The sequence below is a fragment of the Cyanistes caeruleus genome, chromosome 6 (genome assembly GCF_971803275.1).
Source record: "Cyanistes caeruleus chromosome 6, bCyaCae1.hap1.1, whole genome shotgun sequence".
Classification (NCBI taxonomy): Eukaryota; Metazoa; Chordata; class Aves; order Passeriformes; family Paridae; genus Cyanistes; species Cyanistes caeruleus.
The window spans coordinates 38080706-38104153 of record NC_141706.1 but is presented as its reverse complement, the minus strand read 5'-3'; the positions used below and the strand labels follow the sequence as shown (position 1 = coordinate 38104153).

The 23448-nt window shown below is 40.4% G+C and overlaps 1 protein-coding gene across 1 annotated transcript in view; it reads left to right on the top strand.

The window, feature by feature from the left end:
* Positions 1-13543: 13543 nt before the first annotated feature.
* SPRED1 (sprouty related EVH1 domain containing 1) overlaps positions 13544-23448 on the top strand; it is a 58588-nt gene continuing 48683 nt past the window's right edge. The window contains exon 1 of the mRNA XM_086892113.1: positions 13544-14937. Coding sequence (XP_086748239.1) covers positions 14909-14937 — 29 coding nt within the window. The 5' untranslated portion in view covers positions 13544-14908. The remainder of the gene's footprint in view (positions 14938-23448) is intronic.

Below are 23448 nucleotides of genomic sequence, written 5' to 3'. Positions count from 1 at the left end.
AAGAGAATCATTCTCAGAAGATTCATTAAGATGCTGGAAAAGTTTCTTCCATGTGTCTCTTTTAATAGCAGTAACCACTACACAGTAGCTAGCATATATGATCAGTGAAATACACTCATGGCCAACACAGGAGATAGTAACAGTCTCACAGTTTGAGGTAATCCCAAAGCAAATGTCAGCCACTCACCAATCTTGAAAGCCATTGATTACAACTCTATTTCTAATGGAAAATCAAATAAAAGCATTGACACTGTTGAAGAAAGGAATATGTGATGTGGAAAGATTAAAGGACAGACACCCTGATCTAGCTGAACCCAGCTGAATGCAGCTGAAGTGTTCAGAAGATTAGTAGTGGCAAGAGGCAGCTTCTTTTCCATTCTCAGTCTTCAGGTTGTTGGTCCCAAGGTCAGACTGCTTCAGGGCTGCCTTGTACCTAAATCATGAGATCTAGAGAGTGTTTCTTAGCAAATTATTGCAAAACCACATATTCCCAGTAGCAGTGTCTTTCCTTTGGAGTCATCTCTTGCACTGCTGGGTTGGCAGATATCATAGGCCATTTCATGTAATCTAAAAGAAAATTATTTCTTTACATTTCATATATATTTATGGCTGTCATAAGCTTATGTTTCTCAATAATATGATTTTATACTCTCACACCAGGCAGAAATTTGATCCCAAACCTTCTATAAGCCATACAAAGCACAGCAGCATTTCTAAAAATGAAACTGAAAATGGATATGCGAACATATGCATATTTGGAAGTTTGTAATATTTGTTAGATCAGTAATACAGTGGAGCACAGAAAATTCCTAACTATAAGACTCATATGGCATAGAACTTGAAAATATATACAGGAACAATAGTCCATTAGCAAAGATTGCCTGAAAGTCCAAGTTAACTGCTACAGTCAATGTCATCTACATAAATGCTAAAGTAATAAAAGCCAGCAAAATCTTATTGCTATGTATTGTAATCAAGTTCCCCACCTCAAAATTCAGTGGCTGATTTTGAAAGTTAATAATTACTAAGAAGTTTAGCACCAGATCAAGAAAAATTACCTCCTTGATTCTTTTTATTATGTCTTTGTCCCATTTGGCCTGTACCTGCACTTTTAAAAACTTTTAAAAAAATTATTTATCCTATCAGATCATTAATCCTGTGAAGCAAAATTTTTCTAATGGTTTCAGGAGGTTGAGGAGAAAAAATAGACAAATGTGCTGAATGACTGTTTTGCTTGTCTCCTTCTCATTCCTGCAGATAAACTTTTTTTATCTGTTTTGAACAGTGGTTATGGAAGTGCTTCTCAGATGGTATTTTTATTTTAACAGAGGTAATTACTGTTGATTCAGGAAAGCATATTAGCAAAGAGATGATATCTCAAGACTTCATTGATGGTAATCTAAAAGACAAGAGTCCAAAGAACATGCTCAAAGTGTGTTTTTCACTGGATGGCCTCTTGCAATCTGTGTCCTGAGCACAGCACATTTCAAGTCAAATCACAGAAAAAAAGTTATTTGTTTTTACATTAACACTTTCTTCTGCACACTAGGTAGATTTCTGTATAAAATATATGTCAGTCAGCTGCTTTCTCCATTTACTTCCAAGAAAGTTTCATTCTTTGATGTCTCTTGAGGTTTAATTTTTTAATTTCCCAGAATGCTTTATCAATCCACTTTTAGCCTGCCCACTCTTACTGTTCTAAATTGATGCATAGCCAGTCAAGCTAAATAACAGTTCCCAGCAATCTCAGATACGCAGCATTTTCAGGTACACATTTCCTAGTAACAGCAGGAGAATAATGTGTGGTTAACATATTAGAGTGAAATCAAGGGATCTAGAATCAATTCGTGCTCTTAGCACAGGGACTCAGTACAACCTGAAATGGGCTACTCGTAGCAGAAAAACTATACAACACATGTCCTTGGGCCTCTGATGATCTAGGTGCCTCACTCACAGTCTAGTCTCCTGAGCCAATTCTAGGCAATGGACAGATAATAGTTGTAGGTGTCTCCCATTTCTGTCTGCAAACAGGATTGGACTTCCACTTTTCATTGGATTGTTTTCTGAGTGCTCATTAATGGCCAGTGCAATGAAGCTCAGATGCTGAGAACCGTAGACACACTGACACCAGCAGCATCAGAGCCTACCAAGCAGAAACAATGTCATGGAAGAAAAATAGCTGAAAATGTTTATTAATTTCAAAATGCTTAATTTTTCAAGAACAACTGAGATATAAATTTACAGAAACAATTGGAGCATCCTCGTCTGGGGATAGGCTGAGGAAACTCAGCCAGTTCAGCCTCAAGAAGAGACAACTGAGAAGGGACCTTGTCTGAAGGGAAGTGGTCAAGAGGATGGATCCAGGCTCTTCTTGGTGGTGCCAAGCAATAGGACAAGAGCCAATGGGCAGAACCTGATGCAATGGTGATTCCATTTGAATACGAGGAAGAACTTCATTACAGTGTGAGTGACAGAGCACTGGAACAGGAGTCTCTCTCACCAGAGATTTTCAATAACAGTCTGGACACAATCCTAAACCACGTGCTCCAGGATGACATGGAGGCTGGACCAGATGACCCTCTGTGGTCCCTTCCAACCTGACCCATTGTGATTCATGAACGAGAAAAGCTCATATATATGTATGTGCATGTATATATATGTATGTGTATTCATATACATGCATGTGTGTCTGTGAATGAGTGTGTGTATGTGTGTGTGTGTGTGTGTGTGTATGAAAGACATTTTAAAAAGAAGGGTACTTCACAAGCATTTAGAAGATTGATTTAGCAATGGAAGAATTCAACCAAAAACCCAGAGCACATTTCCAGCCATGTGTTCTTCATTGTACTTGTCTGCATTTCCATCTAGAATGAATAACTGGAAACACTCTGTCAGTACACCAGATCACAAGAGGAGCAGGATGCTTCTTAACTACCACACATTTTGTAAAGGAGAAAAGGCTGTTTGCTGTAGTGTAAGTCAGATCAGGCTGAAGAGAAGCAATTCTGTCTCTTCCTCCCACACACAGACAATTTACACCTGCACAATTCAGCTGTGCTGAAGCATTTTAATCAATCTCAGAAAATCAAGAATAGGGTTTAAAATTCCCTTCTCAGGGAAGATCAGAGATGTAGGAATGTTGTATCATATATGTTGCAGCTGGTGTGTACAATGGAAAGAATTAAAAATAGTTTCTAAAACCTTACTAATTTGTTTTTTCATATATTTGTGAATTGGATTTAGTCATTAAATTAACTGAACACTGTTCTTTGTACAGCAAATACATGTACTTTGTTATTTACAGTGGGAGATTTTTTTTTTTAATCCTTACAGAATGTGGAGGCTAAGAGGAAATATGTAAAGCATTACTATTATCCATGATTCATTGACAACAGGGCAGTTTTTGTCCATACTTCTTCAGAAATGGTGTTTCTTACAATAGTGCCAACTAAGAAAAAGAGCCTATTTTTCTAAGCACTATGGAAACAGAATAATCTTAAAACAAGCCCTACCTCAAACAGTTTACAACCTAAGGAATGAGAGAAAGCAGATAGGAGTTGTTACTCTTTATGTCTTCCCTTGTATAATGAAACTGTAAAGAATTATATAAATTGTTGCTAGTTCTGATGTAGCTTTGTGATTTGCAGATTAAAGTGAAACTAAGTATGGTTTCTGCCTTACTGTTCCAAGACACATTTGAATTTCTGGATCTGAATGAACCTGACGACCTTCTTCCTCACAAAGGCTTTTAGTCTTACTTCCACAGTTTTTTAATCAAACTTGGATGAAAGGGGAGACACACTGAAGGTTTTCTGATGCCTTCTAATCAGAATTCTAAGTCAGATGAGGCACCAAAATCAGATCATACTTAATCTGAATATTAATACTGTTTATTTGCCCTTAATTGTTTTGAAGCTGTTAAAATGCTCTCATGTAAACTAGTGAACTGCCTGCAAATGTTAGCAGACATTAGCAGGGGGAAAATTGATAGATAAAAATAGCTTTAAGGCCTTGAATGATAATTGTAATATCTTTGGGGGGGAAAAAAACCACAGTTATCCTGTCTCTTCTGTTTACAAAATGCCTCTTCAAATCTCATTGAAAAATGTATTCAGGAGCAGTGGTCTCCATGCCACCTTACAAAGTGCAGATGTTTCTCATCAATTGTTGAAAGGAAATCATCAAGCTGCAAAAAGGCAGCGAGTTCCTAAAGCACTGCTCTTGGATTAGTCCCATTTGCATCTGGATGGATGTAGATGTCACTGAAAACAGCTGTGGTTATGAGATGGGCTGACAAAGGAAAATAATGGCAACAAAGGGAGATAGTGCACCAGAAGAACCGGGTAACTTTGAGGACTGGAGTAGCAGAAATGAAATTCAAATGCTAAAATCAAGCATTTTGAAACTAAGAACAGAAGTTTTATTGTAAAATCCAAGCTTTTTAGCTAGAGGAGACCCAGGAGGAGAAGGACGTGAAAACATCAACTGGATACAAAACTATTTGAGCTACCAATCTGCTACAAACAAAGAAAAAAGAGAAATACCTTCACAGGCTATATCAGGGATAGGGATGGATTAATACCCTTAGCATAGACCCCTGGCAATAACTGACATGAACTGTTCTGCACAATTACTGTTTCATGTTCAAGAAAAATGGATTCAAGCTAACGTGGTTGCAGAGATAGGCTGTTCAACTGGTCTTGGGAATAGAGAGCCAGGCATATGAGAAAATGGAAGACTGTTTCACCTAGAGTATAGGGAACGATGACTGATGTCATCATGGACTAAATATATCAAGGAGGGGAATAAGCATTTAAGGTAGCAGACAGTGCTGTCATAGGAACACAGGGGTATAATCTGAGTAGATGGAACCAACAGATTTAGGCTGCACATTAAGAGGTTTTCTCTTAATTAAGGAATTAAGAGAGAGACCAGCTTCCTACTAAGTATGGAGGAGAAACACATTGAGTTGCTGTAACACAGAGTTTGTTCTAACACTAACAGGTCAGTACAACAGAGAAATTATCTAACATAGGTGCTCATATAAGAGGAGCCACGTAAGTTTACTTAATGGTTTCTTGCCCTTATTACTTTATAGAATTCTTGTAGCTATCTATGCAAAACTTCATTTTTTAATTGAAGTATAAGTGTAAAGCTGAACCCTTTAATCCTTTATCTATATACCCAACCCCACTGAAATAATCAAATAAAATACAAGGGTTAAAATACAGGAAGTCAACTATTTTTGCCCAAATGGTTTATGTGTGCCATGCTGTGTTGTGTAACATGAGGACTCAGCCATCCAAAAACAGTTGTGATATTATTTTAATTACAGTGTTTTCCAGGGGTTCCCAAAAGCCAACAGTTTAATTCCTTCCTACTTGGTATGTTTACCATCCATCATGTAAAATGTTACTATAAAAAGAACTTCGTTAATTTTATTGTTTAAACCCTGGAGATATAAAATATTCCTAGAGAGTTGGTGAGCAGGCATTTTACTGACATGCCCATGTAACACTGATATACACTGAAAAGAACTAATACATTTTTTGGCACATTTGTCCCTAAACTTGTGTGTCTGTGATCTGTCTACTAACAGGTACTGCTTTAACATCTGACAGACTACAGACAGCTTCAACATCTTTTCCATTTGTAGCTGACTGTGATGCCTCAAAAGAATTAATTTCACCACTGATAACTAAATTATTCTTGAAAAAGTAGAGAGAACAATGCAAAAGTATTTATTGAGTCCAGTCTTTTTTTTCAGAAGGATTAAGTGTGTCCTTTTTCTTTATAATTCAACTCTCTCTGAGATCCAAGACTACCTTTTTATGGTTCACAAGCTGTTGTTGTAATCAACTTGGCTGCAGGCCCAAAGCAAGCTGTGTGACTCAGTGACAGTTGCAATCAGTGCAACCAGGAAAAAGACAAAGAGCCAATACATTTGGAATACACAGCAATGGACGAAAATGTTTGGAGAGCTTTTCAAGAAGTCTATTGGTTGGAGAGTTTCAGATTAAACTGATGTTTAAAATATTAAATATCATTACCAACGAACATGTGTACAGCATCTAATGCTGCCATGTTGGTTTTTTTAAAGAGTATTATGTTTCAATTAGATACAGTTTTGTTAATGCCCCACAATAAAATATTACACTGTTGCTGCTGTTTCTGTGCACTACAAGACTATTGTTTGGGAAATGCTTAGACATGTTTTAGTACAGGCAGCAAGTTACACTATCCTATAGCTGCAAAGAGGTCAAGAATGAAATTAACTGTATGCATGGCCTTATCTCTTAGAAACATTTAAATGTAAGATTTAAATATGGCCTAGACAGAAAATGAGTTGATTTTATTATGACCATGTACTATCACAGAGCCCAATATATCTTCTTGAAAAATAACACATCTACTTGCAATTTGCAGTTTGCTTTGAAACCAAAAATGTTACTTCAATAGAATGTATCTAAAATTTTTCTTCTTATAAATAATAAAGTCCCTTGGTACAAATTTATTGTGTAAATTCTTTCACAAGCATTTTGGTAACATTTGTGTGAAGTGCTTGTGAGAGCAATCAGGAATCCATGCTAACACTGTAGGGAGGAGTTGAATCTAGGGTGAGATACAGACGATGTTAAATAGTTACACCTGTTCTGCACTTTCTGCAAGGAGAGGAAAAATGCACAAGCATATGAGAACGAGATAAAGATATCCTGAATAGCTCCAACTTATGTAATAGTACTCCCACTTTCTCTGCTAGCAATTCATTGCTTCTTCATGAACAGAAATGTACTTAAAAGTCACCCACAATCACACATATGAATACAGTCCCACTCGCACATTTGTACAGCGATTCCTATAATATTACCTCGTATCAAGCAGCCTAAAAATTAACTTTTAAGGAAGAACATACAATACACATTTTAAATAGCCCTGGGAACTCAGCAAATACATCAGTGAGAACTATGACATGTCCCCCTGTCACAGAGAGCCTTTGGTTACATAAAAATTGCCAGATTGGCTCAGATTAGTTGTCCATCGAGTCTTGAATCCTGTTTTTGAAGGTGACAAGTACCAGATGCTTCAGAGGCAGGTGCAAGAAACCCCCATACTGAACACTTATGTAATAGAGAGGGTTCTTCCTAAAATCAGGCAGTTGGTGGGTGGCTTGTGCTTCACAGCAGGAGAGTTTATAATGCCGTGAAATGTTTATCTTCATTATGTAACCGTCGATGTGATTACCCATCTATAGTCATCTTGGGCAAAAAGTGCCACAGGGCTTTTAATAAACACTGCTAATCAAGACCTTGTTTTATTTCTCAGCTGAGAGACATCAGAGCAATTGAGGATCTGAGTGACCCTAGAGTATTATACCAATTTGCCAGACTGATCATCCTTTACAATACTGAAAGTACTCTTAAGTAGGGTTTGTTTGGCCATCTGAAAGGTGAGTGTCTGGTTTGACCTAGTCACTAAACCAGAAATAAATCCCAGTGCTGGTAACTAGAAGCAGTGAATTTTTATGGTTACACATGATGAGCTTGAATTGGGGAAGTAAGCAACAAGACTTTTTCCTTCAAGTCCCTCTTGGGGAGAAAAAAAAAAAAAAAAAATCTCTTAGGCAAGTTCAATTAAAAATAGTCCAGATCTGAAGCAGACTACAATTCTAAAATAATATTCATAATCTTCACTACTCTAGATGAAATACAGAGGTTTTTTTCTAAAATAAAATGATTCATTTGCTCCATGGTAAAGAAATAAGAATGGAAACTTGAACTAATAAAGTAGGAATGGAGACATGCAGTATAAGCACAAAAAAACTCATCTATACTTGATTTTTAAATAAGTTTATATTGGTGTTTTAGATTTTTGTTATACTTCTCCAAGTTAAAGCTTTTCTCCAAGAGCAGCATGCATGTATAATGATTAAATTGAATTTGTTTGATGGTACAATCATGTCATTAGTTAATTTAGCACAACTCTGTAGGGCATATACAGAGTAGTCACCACATTGGTTCGCAACACAAGACCATTTGTAAGAAAATAAACAACTAAGTGCAGAAAGTCCCTGGGTTTAATATTCTTTTAAAACTTGATGAAATGGCAAAAATAAGCATGGTGGAAGAAGATATTGGAGTAACTGGGCACCTGAAGTGGTAAAAGGCAAGTTCTTTCTTTGCTATTCTGTTACTGTGCAGTCTGTTTTCTAAAGCAAAGACTATATGCAACATCCACTTGCACTTGAGTTAACACTCCATTCAGACCTTGCTTATCCATTCGTGATTTCCTTCTGCTTCCATCAGACCAGAAAAGCTTGACAGAATTATGTATCTGTTTGCATATCTGAAGGACCCTTCAAAATAGAGTGGCTATTTCCATTCTTATTTCTAGAAGTGAGAGAAATCAGGGTGGAATAAGAATTATCCTCCCATGGAAGTCAAGTGATGTAGGAAGTTACTTCCTCATGACTGAACATATTAAATGGTTGTGTAAATGCTCCTTGTTCATTTTACTGAAAAAGAAACAGGTCTGCTTGAACTCCCGCCAGTGGTAAGTTGAAACTTACCCAAGTGTGCCCTGAAATGAATTAAAAGTCTGCATAAAACTGACCACAGCATCTCAGCTGAAATCTCTTCAACTACATTGCAAGCTCTTGTTCCATCACACCATACCCTGGAAATATTTTAAGTGAATTCCCAAAGACTGCACAAAACAGGGTTGCAGGGCTGGGAGGAGAAGCAGGACTGCTGATGGGTCATTCTGTGCTCAGCACACTAGGCCACAGCTTCCCCTAGACAGTGCATTTCTGCATATGGTAGAGAAATGTGCCTCCTGTTCCCATTTCATATGGGCTGAAATGACTGCAATGAACCTGCCCTCGGTTGCTGGCCAGCAGGTACCATTGCAATTTCTGAATATATTTGGGGCTTTCCCTTTGGTGGATCCTAAGAACTGATTTTCTAGGTGACTAATGTTCATAACAAGTCAAAAAGTAAAAGAAGAAAATAAACTGAGATTGCAGCCTTTTTCAGTGTACTCAAATAGTCTGTTTTCTTCCTTGGATTTACCCAAATTTTGTACCAAGCCACACTTGGCTGGCACAACTCAACACTGCCTCCATAAAAAAGCAGTTTTGTACTGTCACCATCTTCTTGGTCACCACTCCATGTTATCCATTCTTGGGTGAGTGTGTGTTTATCTAGTCACATGGTTAGCTGGAAATACCGAAAGACTAATCAGGGTGCTTTTCCCACGCTAGTTTTAATCAAAGTGAACATTCCAGTGCAGTACATTGCCCAACACACAGATATTTGGGCCACCTAAGGTGCCAGATAGGGAAGGGAACAGAGTAGGAGGAAGGTGAGGCTGATTGTCTCAGTAGCAATGCTGTCCCAACTGGCCTTAGCTCCAAGCATGTAAGATATCACCAAAATCAAGCATATACTAATCCCAAGGTCCCCTGTGAGCATGGTCAAAAAGGATAGAATAAACTTCCTGAACAACTGATAGCACAGATCACCACTGCCACTACCGTGCACATCAACCACATCTGCCACATCAACATCACAAGATGTGTTCTCCATCCTCCCACCTGGGTCTACATCTTTCCAACACGTAGCAAGAATTTTTATCCAGATAATTCTAGGTTATTACAAATCATTATCTGGAATAATTTATGAAACTTTGATATTCTGAGTTAGATCCATCATAAATACATTAGAATTGATAAGGATTTCACCCTAACATTGTTTTGTATCCTGCTGGAAAACACTTTTTGAGTCAGCAGCATCAAGTAGAACAAACAATTTTTTATCCCATATGCAGTAATAGGATTTCTGCTTAGAACTTAACAAAATCTGACTTGCTGATATACTAATATAGATTTAATCAGCTTGGTTTAGCTAAATCCTTATTAAGATGTGTGTAGTGACCACTCTGTGTTTTAACTCACACTAGGATTGTGAATGAAAGCTACTGCAGAAGAGATTCCCAAATGACCTCTAATAATTTTCCACAAAATGACAGAATATCCATCTGACCTTCATTTTTCTTGAAAATGTATCATTAGCATCTGGATACAAACATAAGCATCAAAGTGTTTTGTAGAGTCAGAGTTCAAAACTTTCATATTTAGGACTTAGAACCATGAATTGGTCACTTAAGTTCTCCAATGACTGGCTAATCTGGATTGCATTACTTAACTTCCACTGATCCTATTATGGATTTTAAGATGTGAATGCCATGCAGATCAGAATTATGCAACCTAACCTCCATAATACATCTATATATAATTCTTCTGCCACAGACTCAGAGTCCTGAGTCTACACTCATGGCCACTCCTGACCACCTCTTTCATAAGAGGTGACCCAGACACATGTGGAACCGTTTCAAGGAATGGCAAATAAGAAGACTAGGCCAAATGTTTATGTTTTGTCCATGTTTCGTCCATGATGGTATTTGGTAAATGATCTCTCTGCTGGACCTTATCTGAATCTACAAACCTTTCATTATGTTTTTTCTCCCCAGTCCAGTTGCAGAGGGGAGTGACAGGGATGCTCTGGGGGGTGCCTGGTGTCCAGCCAGGGTCAGCCCACTAAACTTACTCAGATTTTTTCTTGTATGTTATATAGCTTCCTATATATAACATATATTACCTTCGTTTTGCTTTAGCAGTAACGGCTGCCTCCCCAGCTCTCATTTCAAAAGTTCCACAGCTACCAAAATGTTACAGCAGAGCAATGGATTGACATATAAATTAGCTTTTGTGCAGTGCAACTTAAGAGGCATTTGATATAGCAAAACATCAAATGCACTGTAGAAAGTAATGATTTTTAACCTTACTTGCCCTATTCCATACTGAGCATATATTGTCCTTAGCTAAGGAGTCACCTCTGTACCCACACCAAAAAGTGAGTACATTTCAGTAGCTCTAGTGAATAGAGTAACAGAAGCTTTCCTTTTTAGAGGCAACTTGTTGGCACAATCAGGTCTCACACATACTACCAAAATAAACCATTTGCATTGGAAACACTCTTCACTTAATTCTTAATTCACTTAATTCTGCTCAAAAGAATCAGACCTGGAAAGCCCTGATACCAACTGCTGCTCAGGAAATAACAGCAGTACTCCAGGACCTGCTGTTCTTCAACCTTTCTACCCTGGACAGAGGAACATGAACAAACAGGATTTCAGGATCAAGAAATCAGAGAAGATTTTCTGTCCTCTTTAGGATATTCAGATAAAGGGAGAGAAACTGCCTGTAAGACCTCTGATTCACATACTGCTTCATGAGACTACTTACAGAAGTCCAAGGGCCTACCACAGGTGAAGAAGCAGTGGGTCCTTCTCCCCTTACTACCTCTATTTTACTACAGAAAAATAGAAGCTCAGGATAAGTCTCACATTTTTCAGTTGACAACTTTCTTAATAAACTCATGAAAACCTTAAGGAGATGGAAATGATTTGAAATTATCTGTGGTACATTAAAAAACAGTTCATTTTATTGAATTGCCACTATGAAAGTATTTTTTACATTAAATATATTTAAGGAATTAGAATAAAAAACACACCTAGATTAATGACCTAGTCAGCAGTGTCTCATTCTTCAGATGCAGTGAATAGAGGTATATCACCATCTGACAAACTGAACTATCCTTGAGTATTCTTGTACAGAATCATGTTAACTGACTTAATCAAAACAACATCTTACAGAATGTTAAGTATTTCAACTTTAAAGCCAAAAGAAAATGGGAAATAAATTTGCAGGAAGTCACATTATCTTGCCAGTCACAAGACAGGAAGTTCTCTGAAAAGATTCTTACTGCTAAGTAGAATATTATATTGTGCCCACAGTTGAGTTTTAAACACTTTTCATGTGAATTTTAAAATCATATAAAGTTTGGTTTGTAATGTATTTTTAGTATCTGGATGAGGTTGTGCCATGAATAACTGTTTCATTTTTGAATGTACTCTTCTGAAAAAAAAAAAAAAAACAACACAAAGAATTGGGAATTTTTTCCCCAAAGCCTCCTAGATAAAGAAGCAAATTTTAATACTGCAGGTTTGAGATGTGTGCTTCTTGAAACACGTTAGTGCCTTTATCAGAGAAAGCATGATAGCAGTTTACCGTAATCGTACCATTAAGTTTATGGTAGAACCCTTTTATAGAAACATGGAATTTCAATCCATAGGAATAATGCAACATAAGCTATCTAGAAATAAAACATGCCTTTCCTTCCCTTCTAGGAAAGATAAAAATATGTTTTGTTTAAAATGTTCTAAGTAAACACTCCACAAAATAAAAATCTGACTAAAACTGTATATGCTTAGTGAGAAGGAACAATTTCCTTAACAAATATGCTTCACAAATGCCCTGCTTCTGGGCATTCAAACAAATGATGCAAGATGTGAGGCACTCCAGATTCCCTTGAAATGGTGAAAACTCCTTCTCCTGATTTCCCATGTTCCTGTCTCTCCCCTCCTTGGGAAAAAGTCAATCAACAGTAGTGTGGGAATCAGACACATTATTATTGCCAGGGGAGCTTGCCCATCTTTTTCAAACGGAAAGAAAATCTTACAGGAAAAAATGAAATGAGGTTACAATTGACAGAAAAGGTTCTTAGAGAGCAGCTGTGAAAAAGCGAGGAAGAACACAGGAAGCCTGGGATAATGGAATGTACATTGGGAAAGTGATGTCTTACAGCAGCACCACCACCACCGCTATGTTTTGGGTTCTCCATGAAGTTTGGACAATGAAATGTATCAGCTGGCAAGCGTGCATCCAAAGACTAAGAAGGAAGAAATAAAAATCCAACCGACAGACAAAACCACAGTATAATCTTTTATTATAACCTAATTTACTTGATGGTCTGACTCATGATTTTCGAGTCCTCCGGGTTTGCAGCTCTGCTCCACTTTTTCATCAGATCAAGCAGCACATTTACCATGCAAGTTCCTGAAAAGGGATTTGGCTGCTGCTGCTTCTCGATTTCACTGCTTTACCCAAATCAACTGCAAATGCTTCCATTTCAGCGTTCAGTTATAAAAAGGGACAACTCGAGCTTACCCAAGCCCTCCCGTGCCGTCACTCCCTTAGACCCGCAGTTAGTGAGCTAGGGAAATAACTACAAAACCGGCCCCGCTTTCCCACGTCTCCGGAGAGCACAGCCCCGCACGGTCCCGCCGCAAGCAGCGCAGCCCGGGCTGCCGGGCCGCTTTCCCCGGCTCGCCAGCGCAGCCGCTCCGCGGCCCAGCGGGACCCGGGGGCTGAGGGCGGGCGCTCCGGGAGGAGCCGCCCGGAGCAAGTATCGGGCTGGAGGTCCCGCTTCACCGGGCCCCCCGCGCTCCCCGGACAGAGCCGCACTTTCGCGGCCGCGCTCACTCCGGCTTAAAAAAGTAGCAAAAGAGTGGGAGCCCAGCCCGCAGGCGGAGACTCCGGGGCTCAGCCGCTTGGCCACCGGCGGCCCGTTTCCTCCCACCGCTCCCGGGACGCCCTCCCCTGCCCGCGGCTGCCCCGCTCGGAGCAGAGACCGCCCGCCGCGGCGGAGCCGGCGGGGCCCGGGAGCGGCGGCCCCGCGCCCTCGGAGCAGGAAGGAGCGCGGCAGCGGGCAGCCCGCGTATCCCTCCGCGGCGCCGTGCGTGCGTGTGCGGCGGCGGCTCCCCGGGAAGCGCATGAGGCAGCGCCAGGGGGAGGGAACTACTTTCAGGAAACTCGAGCGTCGGGCAGCGCCGGGCGCCGCGGGCAGGGCGGCGGCGCGAGCCCGTCCGGTGGCGGGCGTGGGTCAAGGGGATTACTTTTCCCCTCGCTCTTCCCTCCTCTCCCGCCTCCCTTTCCCCCGTGGTTATTTTGGATCAAGCTGTGGCGGCGGAAGGAGCCTGAAGTCAACGCTTCCGCCCAGTTTTCCTGTGAGGAGGAGGCGGGGGCGGCCGCGAGGAGCCGAGGCGGCGGCAGCGGCCGCTAATGGAGTTGCTGCCGGGGAGGAAGCGCCGCCGCTGAACTTCCCCGCGGGCTTTCTCCCTCCTCTCCCCCTCATCCTACAGCCGAGGGCTCCTCTCTCGCCCTGGCAGCTCCGCTCCCCCCTCCCTCCCTCCCCGCGCCTCTCCTCACACAAACAGCCGTGACGCATCCTCGCTCTCCGCCGTCCCCCCCCTTCCCACCCCCAGGCTGGTTTAAAACGCCTCCCTCCCCCCGTCGCCAGCCTTCTCCTTGGGGCCGGCGCGTCCTCCCTCCGCAGTGCTCGGCGTCGCTTTGGAGGGGGTGGGAGATCCTCGCCGAGCCTCTCTGCCCGCCTTTTCCCCTTCCCTCCCCGCCTGCCCCGGCCTGTGGCGGCTCCGGTGTCTGGAGGAATTTCTGCCGCCGCCTGCCCCGGCTGTGCGCGGGAGGCGGGCGGGCAGGGAGGGAGGCGGCCGAGCAACAGCAGCGGGAGGAGGAGAAGGAGGAGGAGGAGGAGGAGGAGGAGGAGGAGGGCAGCAGCGAAGGCGGCTGCAGCGGGAGATGAGCTGCAGCGGGAGGACGGTGCGGTGCAGCTTTTTGCGACGGGGAGCCCTCCCTTGTCTCCACAACTCTGTTCCCCTCTAACCGGGAGCAGCTCAGTAGCAGAAGATCCGTGGTTTTTGCTTCTGTTTGCACCACTACCTTCACCATCACCACCATCATCATCGTCTCCAAAGACAGGGGAAATACGCTGCACCGCCGGACAACAGGATTTCGGGTTTCCAGGATAAAGACCGCTCTCCTACTCCTTCCTCCCCCCCCTTCCCCCCCCCCTTACTCACCGCACGGCCCGAGCCCTGGCCGGGGGCGGCAGACCGGGGGGGGTAACAATGGTGAAGTTTCTGGTGAGTTCTGGCTGCGCCCTGGCTACGTCGGTGCTGCTCCGTGTGCCTGTCGGATCGTGGTGAGGAGAAAATGAGCGAAGAGACGGCGACTTCTAACGAGTAAGTGGCGGTGCTCCCCCTTCCCTCCGCCCCGGGATCGGAATGGGGATGGGGCTCGACGCGTCCCTTCGGCTCCGCGCCCCGCGGGGCCTTTGCCCGCGCACGTACGTGTGCTGTCCTCCCCCTGCGCGGAATGCGCATTTCTGCTCGCGTACATGGAAGCCCAGAAGCTCCCTCTTTGTGAAGGGAGCTTGCTTTGGAAGGGCTACGAGCTGCCGGCCAGAAAAGCTTGGTTTAGTTAAAGCCCGGTAGAAAACGGTGCAGGTAACGATGGTGTCTTGGAGGGGGAGAATGGGTCTGAAATGCCCAGAGAGGTGTCGGCACGTACTACCTCTGATAATATCCTATTACTTGTAGATATTTCACATGGAAACTAGTGTGTGGGAGCTTCATCCTGCAGGAAACTGCTCCTGAATTTTAATTGGATGAGTCAGTCAGTGTAAATACAGCTTAAACCTACCCTAAAGCCCTTTTTTCCCTTTCTTTCTTTTTTTTTCTTTTTTTTTTTTTTTTTTTCTTTTAATGAGCACTTGGGACTTTTTCCCCTTTCCCTTCCCCCTCCCCACCTCCCAGAGAGGAAAGGGATAGTTCAAAGATCTCTTAATATTTTTACTGTGACTGGTTTGGAGGAAATCCAGAGGAGATCGTGTGTGTTGTGCGGCTGTATTCCCCTGCATGTAATCAGTCTTTGAAATACATTTGGGTCGGAGGCGATAAATGCTTGTCAGAAAACATCCGAGTTCTTTATGGCGTTGAAACAGGAATATAAAGTATTTTGAAACTTTTGTTGTGATCGGGAAGTTTAAAGTTGATTGCTGCGGTCTCGGAGCCGTAGCGTTGCGATTTGCGATGTCGGTGTTTGCTCGGGCTGATTTTTATGAATGATGCGGTGACGGCCGCGGCCATGGCGGTGGGGAGGGAGCGCTGCGCCCATTGTATCTGTAGGTAGCGGTGAGCGGCCGGGGAGCAGCCGAGCTGACAGGCAGGGTGCGGATGGGGCTCCTCCGGCAGGAAAGATGGATTTCCCATTTCGCTGCCTTGTTCCGAGCAAAGCCTGCGCACCTTCCCGTGCGCTTCCCAAACGCGGCGTTCGGGTCCCCGGGGAGCGGTGCGGGCCGGGCCCCGTGGGACGCGGAGCCCAGCGGGGCTCGGGCGCTGCCGCCCGCGGCGCTGAGCGGGCCGGGGGGAGCCGAACCGGGGGGGGCCGGGCCGGGGGGAGCCGCCGCGGCGCCCGCGGGGCTGTGAGCCGGGGCCGCCGCCGCCATGTTTCCTTTTTTTGTGAATCGCTCTCATTTGCATACCACAATCTCCATTCATAAAAAAAAAAAAAAAAAAATTACGAAAGAAGAATTGCTGTCACCACCGCTGACCTGCGGCGGAACCTGCCCTGCGGAGCGCCCGAAGCGGCTGCTCCCGGGCCGAGGGCCGGCCTGCGGCCCGCGGCCGGCGGGGGAAGGTCTCCAGGACCTGCTGTATTAATATGTGCTGTTCGCTGCTTGTTGACACAGTTATGTGGGAAATATCAGCTCGGGGAGGTGCTGGGAGCACGTGATCCGCTCCATTCATAAAATACCTGGCTGTCCATTCACAGTGCAGTACAGTGTCTGCATTCAGCAGCCTCGCAGATCAGACCTGCATGGGAAGGGAGAGGCAGCCAGGCCGGCAGGTTTATCGGAGAGGACAGCAGAAAGAGGGCTTATGGCTGCGAGCATGGGAAGTCACTGTAAAGGGAGATCTGGAGGAACGAGAAAGGCTTATTTTTATGGTTTATGTTTATCTTTTTCCTATAAAGGAGTACTAATTCAGAAGTACCTTCTCGCTGTACTATCTTACATTTAAACTAGGAAGAGTTTTATTCAGAAAATGTTGAAATATTTTCCCCTTCAGGAATACGTCAAAATAAGTAAAAAATAGAATACTGAAAATCAAATTCATTATTATGAACGTGTTTTCAAGACAGTGTATTAATCCATTTGGAGTAATTTACATTTTATTGAACAGTGCAGTCTTACATCTGCAAGAGATTAACATGGTGCAGAAGGAAATCAGTTACATCTAATGAGGTATCTGAAAATGTTGCCTATTATAAAATACAGGTGACGGTAAAGACAACTAAATTGAAAGAAATCAACATTGTGATTCATTTTTTCATTTCAAAAGTCTGTTTACTTTGAGAATTTTACAGCAGATTAGCAATTGTAGCTTCTCCTTAACCTATGCCATGGCTAAAGAGACCTCTGAAATATCAGAATACCAGAAATATTTTTGATATGACATAAATTGTATAGAGGGCAATGTATTATCTTTGATTTTAAATTTATTAAAAATTTTAAAAACTCACAGTGAAATTTACAGACGAAGGATCCCCAGAGCAGACAATGTATTTGTTTGATGTAACTGTTTTGTGGTTGCCAGTGTTAAAATGGTGATGTTCATTGCTCATGAGTATGCTTTTCCATTTTCTTAACAAAACAAATTACACTGAGGTGATCCTTAGTTATACATTCATGGAGAAGAGGAGGCTTGTTGTTAGTACAGCCTAAGAGAATACCTGAAATATTGCTAATCTTTACTTAATACAAGAAAGGAAAGCTCATATACAGTATTTGCTTTGAGTTTATTCAGTGATGCTATGGAAATAAATGCATTTTTATATAAATACTGTTAAAAAGTACTATAAATTATGCTTTCTCTTAAAGAATAGATTGTCTTTTTTGTTGGCTTTTTTTCCTTCACTTATTAAAATATCAGAAGGAAAATAAGAAAAATGTTTCTCGGTTGCTTTGCTTTTTTTGACAGCATTTTTGGCGTGGCCAGAGTCATCATTTCTCTGTGGTTGCTTTTGCACATAGCACAAGCGTGTCACTTTAAATAGCTGGGAAATATGATTGAAATGCCAGATAAACTGTTTGTGAAAATAGGACAGATCTGCAAACTGAAATTCATCATATATTACAAGTTCACCGTGTTAAATTTTATCAATAGAATTGATGACATCAATGGCCTTGAGTTCATTAACAGTCTTTTCGGCATATAAGAGTGAATACGGGTACTTTGCAATGTATTTTGTGTCACTGTAGCTACCAAGAATATTCTGGTAATTGAGCGTTATTCTTTGTTTTTAAAACCTCATTTTACAAAGTCAGATATAAATATTTGTGGTGTCTAGAGTTTGACCTCAGTTGTTAATAAATTCTCAGTGGTGGTGGGAAAGATTAATTAAGAAGCTACATTAAAGACTAGTAGGTTTCTTCTTGATCATGAACATATGGAAGGCAGCCTTACAAAATTCAGATTACTACAGATAAGTCTTCATTGGTGATTTTTACATTGTTCCCGTGATGATGTTATTGTATTTGTCAGGTAGGTATTAGTTAAGTGAAAGTATTTCTATACCTCCAGATAATTTTATTCTTTTTCTTCCTCAGTGATGTTTTGCAGTCAGGGTGGTCAGCATCAACACAAAATACTCCCAAAAGCAATCAGGTTTTAAAGGAAAGAATTAGTAGAATTTTTGGACTCACGGGTCAATTTGCTGCTCATGCAATGTAACTTAATAATGTTAAAGGAGTCATGTCAGTGAGCTCTGTACGAAAGGCAGGTTTTAATTGCTGTGTGGAAATCTGACTGAATTTCAGTGTTAGGGAAAACAGAATAGTTGTTGCGCTGTGTAGCCCTCATTCAGTAGGGATGAATGATGACAGGCTTAAGATGGAGTCGTAGTTGCTGCAATCGAAAAGTAGGAGCACTGCTTTCCTGGCTTGTTTATTTTCCTCTGTATTGCAGGTGGCCGCTTTTTATTTCAGGGAATGCTACTCATATTCAGAATTGCTTTTACATACTGTATTTTCACAGATTCAAAATGTCACATGCTGATTGTTTTACCACATAAATATACTCATTTTCCAAGATAATTTAATTAAAGAGGTTGTAAATTAAGCACAGTATATTCTAATGCCTCAGGTTATGCTGCTATAAACATCAAGCGTTGATTTGGAAAAGTAAAGGTGAACTAAATTTTTAAATAAGGTATTTATTCATGTCTTCCTTCAATATATATGAAAATACTGTTTGTAGTTCATTTGTGCTACCGAATTGTATTGAATTTGTCTTACAAGCCCAGAAACTGAAAGATGAATGTGAAATTGTATCCCGGAAAGTAATGCCTATTACTTTGGGCTTATTAGTTCTGAGAGGATTTTAACACTTTTCAGCAGGCTAATTTTCTTTCTGCTGTTTAGGGCACATATAGACTGAAATTCTTCATCCCTTAATGAAAGGAATTTGTAAATAGAACTATTTTTTTTTTTTTTAAAAAAAAGGAAAACATCTTCTAACCCTTTTGATTATATTAAATCATTGCAATTTTGATATACTTTCATTTGAGGAAGGCTGCTTAGAGAGACCTTGGGAGGCTTTTCCTTATGAACTGATTCTTGCTGTCTGTTTGGCTTTATGTTGTATGACACTATTTTGAAGGTGAAACTGAATTTGCATGTTACATAATCTGAAAGTCAGTTGGGGGGGTGGTTATTTTTACTTTTTTCTTTTAAAAAAGGTTCACCTTAGCAACAGTTCTTGATTACTGTGATATTGCAGAAAAATGCTTTTGGATGCTTCAGCATAACTGGAGCCTGCAATAATATTTGAATTCAAGAATGCCGAGTGTTTCTCTTGTTTGTTCATTTAAAATGTAATGCTCTTGATGTGTTAAAGTGACTGTGTGGACATCACTGTGACTTTTAAAAGTAAAGATATTTCTTAAAAAGAATATATCCTGACATGATCAGGAGTCACAGAATTAAAGCTGAGGGCAATCCTGGTGCATTTGGGGGTAAATGCTGGCAGTTTTGTTTGTTATTTACCCATTCTTGTGTAGATCTGGAGAAATTGTGTCTATAGGTGATGACTTAACGGGATTATGACAAACACCAAAAATAATAAATACTCTTCAGAGTATTAACACAAATTTTAAAAGGAGATGAAGGAAATAATTTTGTCTTTTTTGTTGGGTTTTTTTTTCAAAAAAAGTGACTATGATACGACATAGAGTGTATGTTGTCTTAAATGCTGTTGTTCAAACGCTTAAATGTTTGCTCTCTCCCTTCTACAATGTTTCCTCAGAACATTCATAATCTACTTAAAGAAATTTGAAAGCTATCTGGAAGTTGCCATATTGTTCAGGATCCCAGTTTCTTTATGGCTGTTTTATGAAGGAAATAGCTCTCTTTCCTTTCTGTTCTATTGTGCAACAGTACTTTAGCAAGTAAATTTTAACTAGCAGAGTTTGCACGGTTATAGAATAGCTGGAATTGATTGCAAACAAAAATTTAATATTCCCTAAAAATACAAGATTTGGTGCTCCCTTATCCCTTGAAAATATTCATACCTCTTCTGAAAGCACTTTATGTTATTACATATCTATTTAATTATGGGCAACTAATGTGCTACAAAGTTTTGATATTAAAATTCAATAAGATGAAACACATTTGCAGCATTTTTTTATAGTTTCTAATACTTTGCTAGGTGTGTCTCACATCTTCAGCAATGCTTATTTTTTGGCAAAGAGAAGAGGACTGAATGCTCTTGTTAATTGTCATGTATAACTAGACTTAAGACAATAGCCATACATAATTCTGTTGTGCTTGGTTTTTTGTACTCCAAGTAAAGTTGTTTTTTTTGTTGGGGTTTTTTGTTTTCATGGTCTAGTAAAATGTGTTGGCTGTCACTATTCCCTGTGGTTTTTCTCATTCATAAAGTTATAATATTTTGCGTATGATAAATTATTTTATGGTATGTCATACTAGCATAAGCACAGTATCCCTCCTACCTGAAAGGTGTCATAGGAATCAATCTATAAGACTGCGGTGGTATTGAACAGCACTTGAACTTGTATAAAGTAAACAGACATTTTAAGTGCATGCATTTTCTAATCCTTTCAAGCTTATGTTTACAGTTATATTCATTCTTGTATCTGTGATATCAATTTGTTAAAAAATATATATTAGTTTATTAATTATATATTGCTTTATTTTAATTTTCTCCTACATATGAACAAGAAAAAGAAGAAAATCCAAGCAACATACAAGTCTTTACATATGTTAAGGGACAAAAAATTTGCATTTAAGTGCCGAGTGCTAGAATTTGTTTATAAGTGTGATTCTGATTAAGTAACAATTCACTTGCTACATACAGGCCCTAACTCCCAATGCTCCAATTAAGATGGGGAAAACAGATTATGATGAATGATACTATTATTGCTATTACTATTACTATTGTTATTACTATTATTAATTTTGTCCCAATATAATGACAGTAAATTAATCTCTCTGTGAAAGGAAATCACTCACAAGCATGTTTCTCTGTAAGAACTGACTGTCATATAACAGTAAATAATTCAAACAAGGAAAACAGACCATAGAAACTTCATCAGTTACTGTGTTTCATTCTGCACTGCTGTCTGATACCAAGCTTCCATTCAGAAGGAAGTATTTTTCATGTGTACACTATGCAAAAATTCACCAAATAAATATCATTGAAACATCTAAAAATTGGGTGGTATAGCCGCTGTTTCTTCTTCCCCCACCCCCCAGTGTATTCATTCCTGTGTCTTGACTGCTGCTGTTCATGATGTTTTCATTAGGTAAGGAAGTCTAATTCTCTTATAGCGAGTTTAACTAACATTCACCTATTCAGAATGCCAGAAGGAATTCTGTGGCCCAAATGTTTGGCTTGACTGGTTCTGTGAGCCAGTTTTTGACTGGAATGGTTTGTGAGAGCAGGTGTCATTAAAGTCTATGGAAGAGTTGGGTTTTTTTGAGTTTTTTTTTAAAAAAAACTCCAGAAAAACAGTTATAAATGAATAGGCCTTCCCCAAGGTGATCTGACAGCTGTTGACAAACACCCTTTTCCTGCTGCTTAGATGAGACACTAAACTGAAGTTTGTCAAAGCAAAAATGAAACTGGTTTATTTGTTTTAAGTCAAATGCTGTTAGCAAACAAGTGTACCAACAAGAAGCATCAAGAATTTCATTAATGAAACAAGTAATTACTGAAATAGAATGCCAGGTTTATTTAAAAAATGTTACTGAGACTGTCTTCCCTAAATAACCCCAGAACTGGTAAGCTGTCAGTGAGGATTCCTGCCAGGTGTTTTTATTCCTTCAGAAATTGTGCAGAACTGTTTTGGTGAAGTGGTATAAACCTTGAGGGCAGAAGTGATTTCTCTCTCCTTAGCCTTTTGAAAGGATTAAGTAGGGGTAGTGAAAGGTGGGAGTACAGCACCTGCTCTGATTTAAGAATTTTTATGCAGCTTCTTAGAAACTTTTTAGCCACTCAGATGTGGTAAAGTATTCTGAGCCCTGGGTATTCCTTTCTGTGCATGGTGTGCTTATTCTGGATCCCAATACAGCATGTTTTAATATGTGGCCTCTGATTGAGGCTGCTGTATGTTGAACCTTGAACAGGAATACATTTTTAAAAGGTGTAAAGAAGCTAATTCAGGATTTAGGGCTGAGATTTGTACATTTAAAACGGAAAATCCTGAGGGTTTTCTTAATCTGTATATGGAGCTGACCTTATGTAACAAAGCTATACGTTTGTAAGCGCTAGTCATTGTTGATAATTACTGGTTTTTGTTCGCTTTAGGACCAACAACAATTTGGAAGCTTCATAGTAGGATAGGCTTTGGATAGGTATGTTTGTGCCCTCTTCAGGGGATAGTTAACTATCTCATTACAAGTTCTGCTTGTGATTCAGATTACAGTGATCTGTGCTACTGATGTATGACTATGCTGCTGATGATGCAAAAAAAATTTTGGCATTGCTGTCTCTAATTTTGGAAGATTTTTAGGAAGAATTGGTTGCTGGTACCAGTTGGACATAATGAGCATGCCAAGGGAATGCAAAGTTATAAAATTCAATGCTTGAGAATTTTTGGGTTTGAGAACTGAGATTTTTTTGTGCAAATATAATCCATGTGGCCCAGGTGTATGAATTTTGATGATTTTGGTAGTAAGACAGATACAGGGTTGTAACCAGCTTTCCCGGGTTCTGCTCTCAAACCGTCAATATCAGGAAATGGCCAATTTTCATTTTTTTCAACTCCTTGCCTCATTTACTTCTCCTCCTGTGCCAGAGAGGAGGATTGTGTCTTCTGGTCATGCACAGGTGGTTCTATGTGATGGAAGACTGCATCTTGGTAAGCGTTAAAATTCCATAAATACTAATAATGAAAAGTAAAGCAATATTCTGACAGATTTGTTAGGGGATTTTTGTTTGATTTGTTTCTTGAATTTAGTCTGATTTTAGTCTTTAATCTTCAGATTTCAACGATGAGAGTATTTCAAATGTTGGTAATGTTGCTGTTATTGCATCCAGACTTGTAGCATGCTGTTTCTTATATCCTTTCTGCTAATGGGATTTTCTTAATCATTATCTGAAGTTGGGGGTTTGCTGTTGGTGGTTTTTCCCCCACCAGTTTGGAATCTCTCTCCAGTTTTTTGAGTTTAT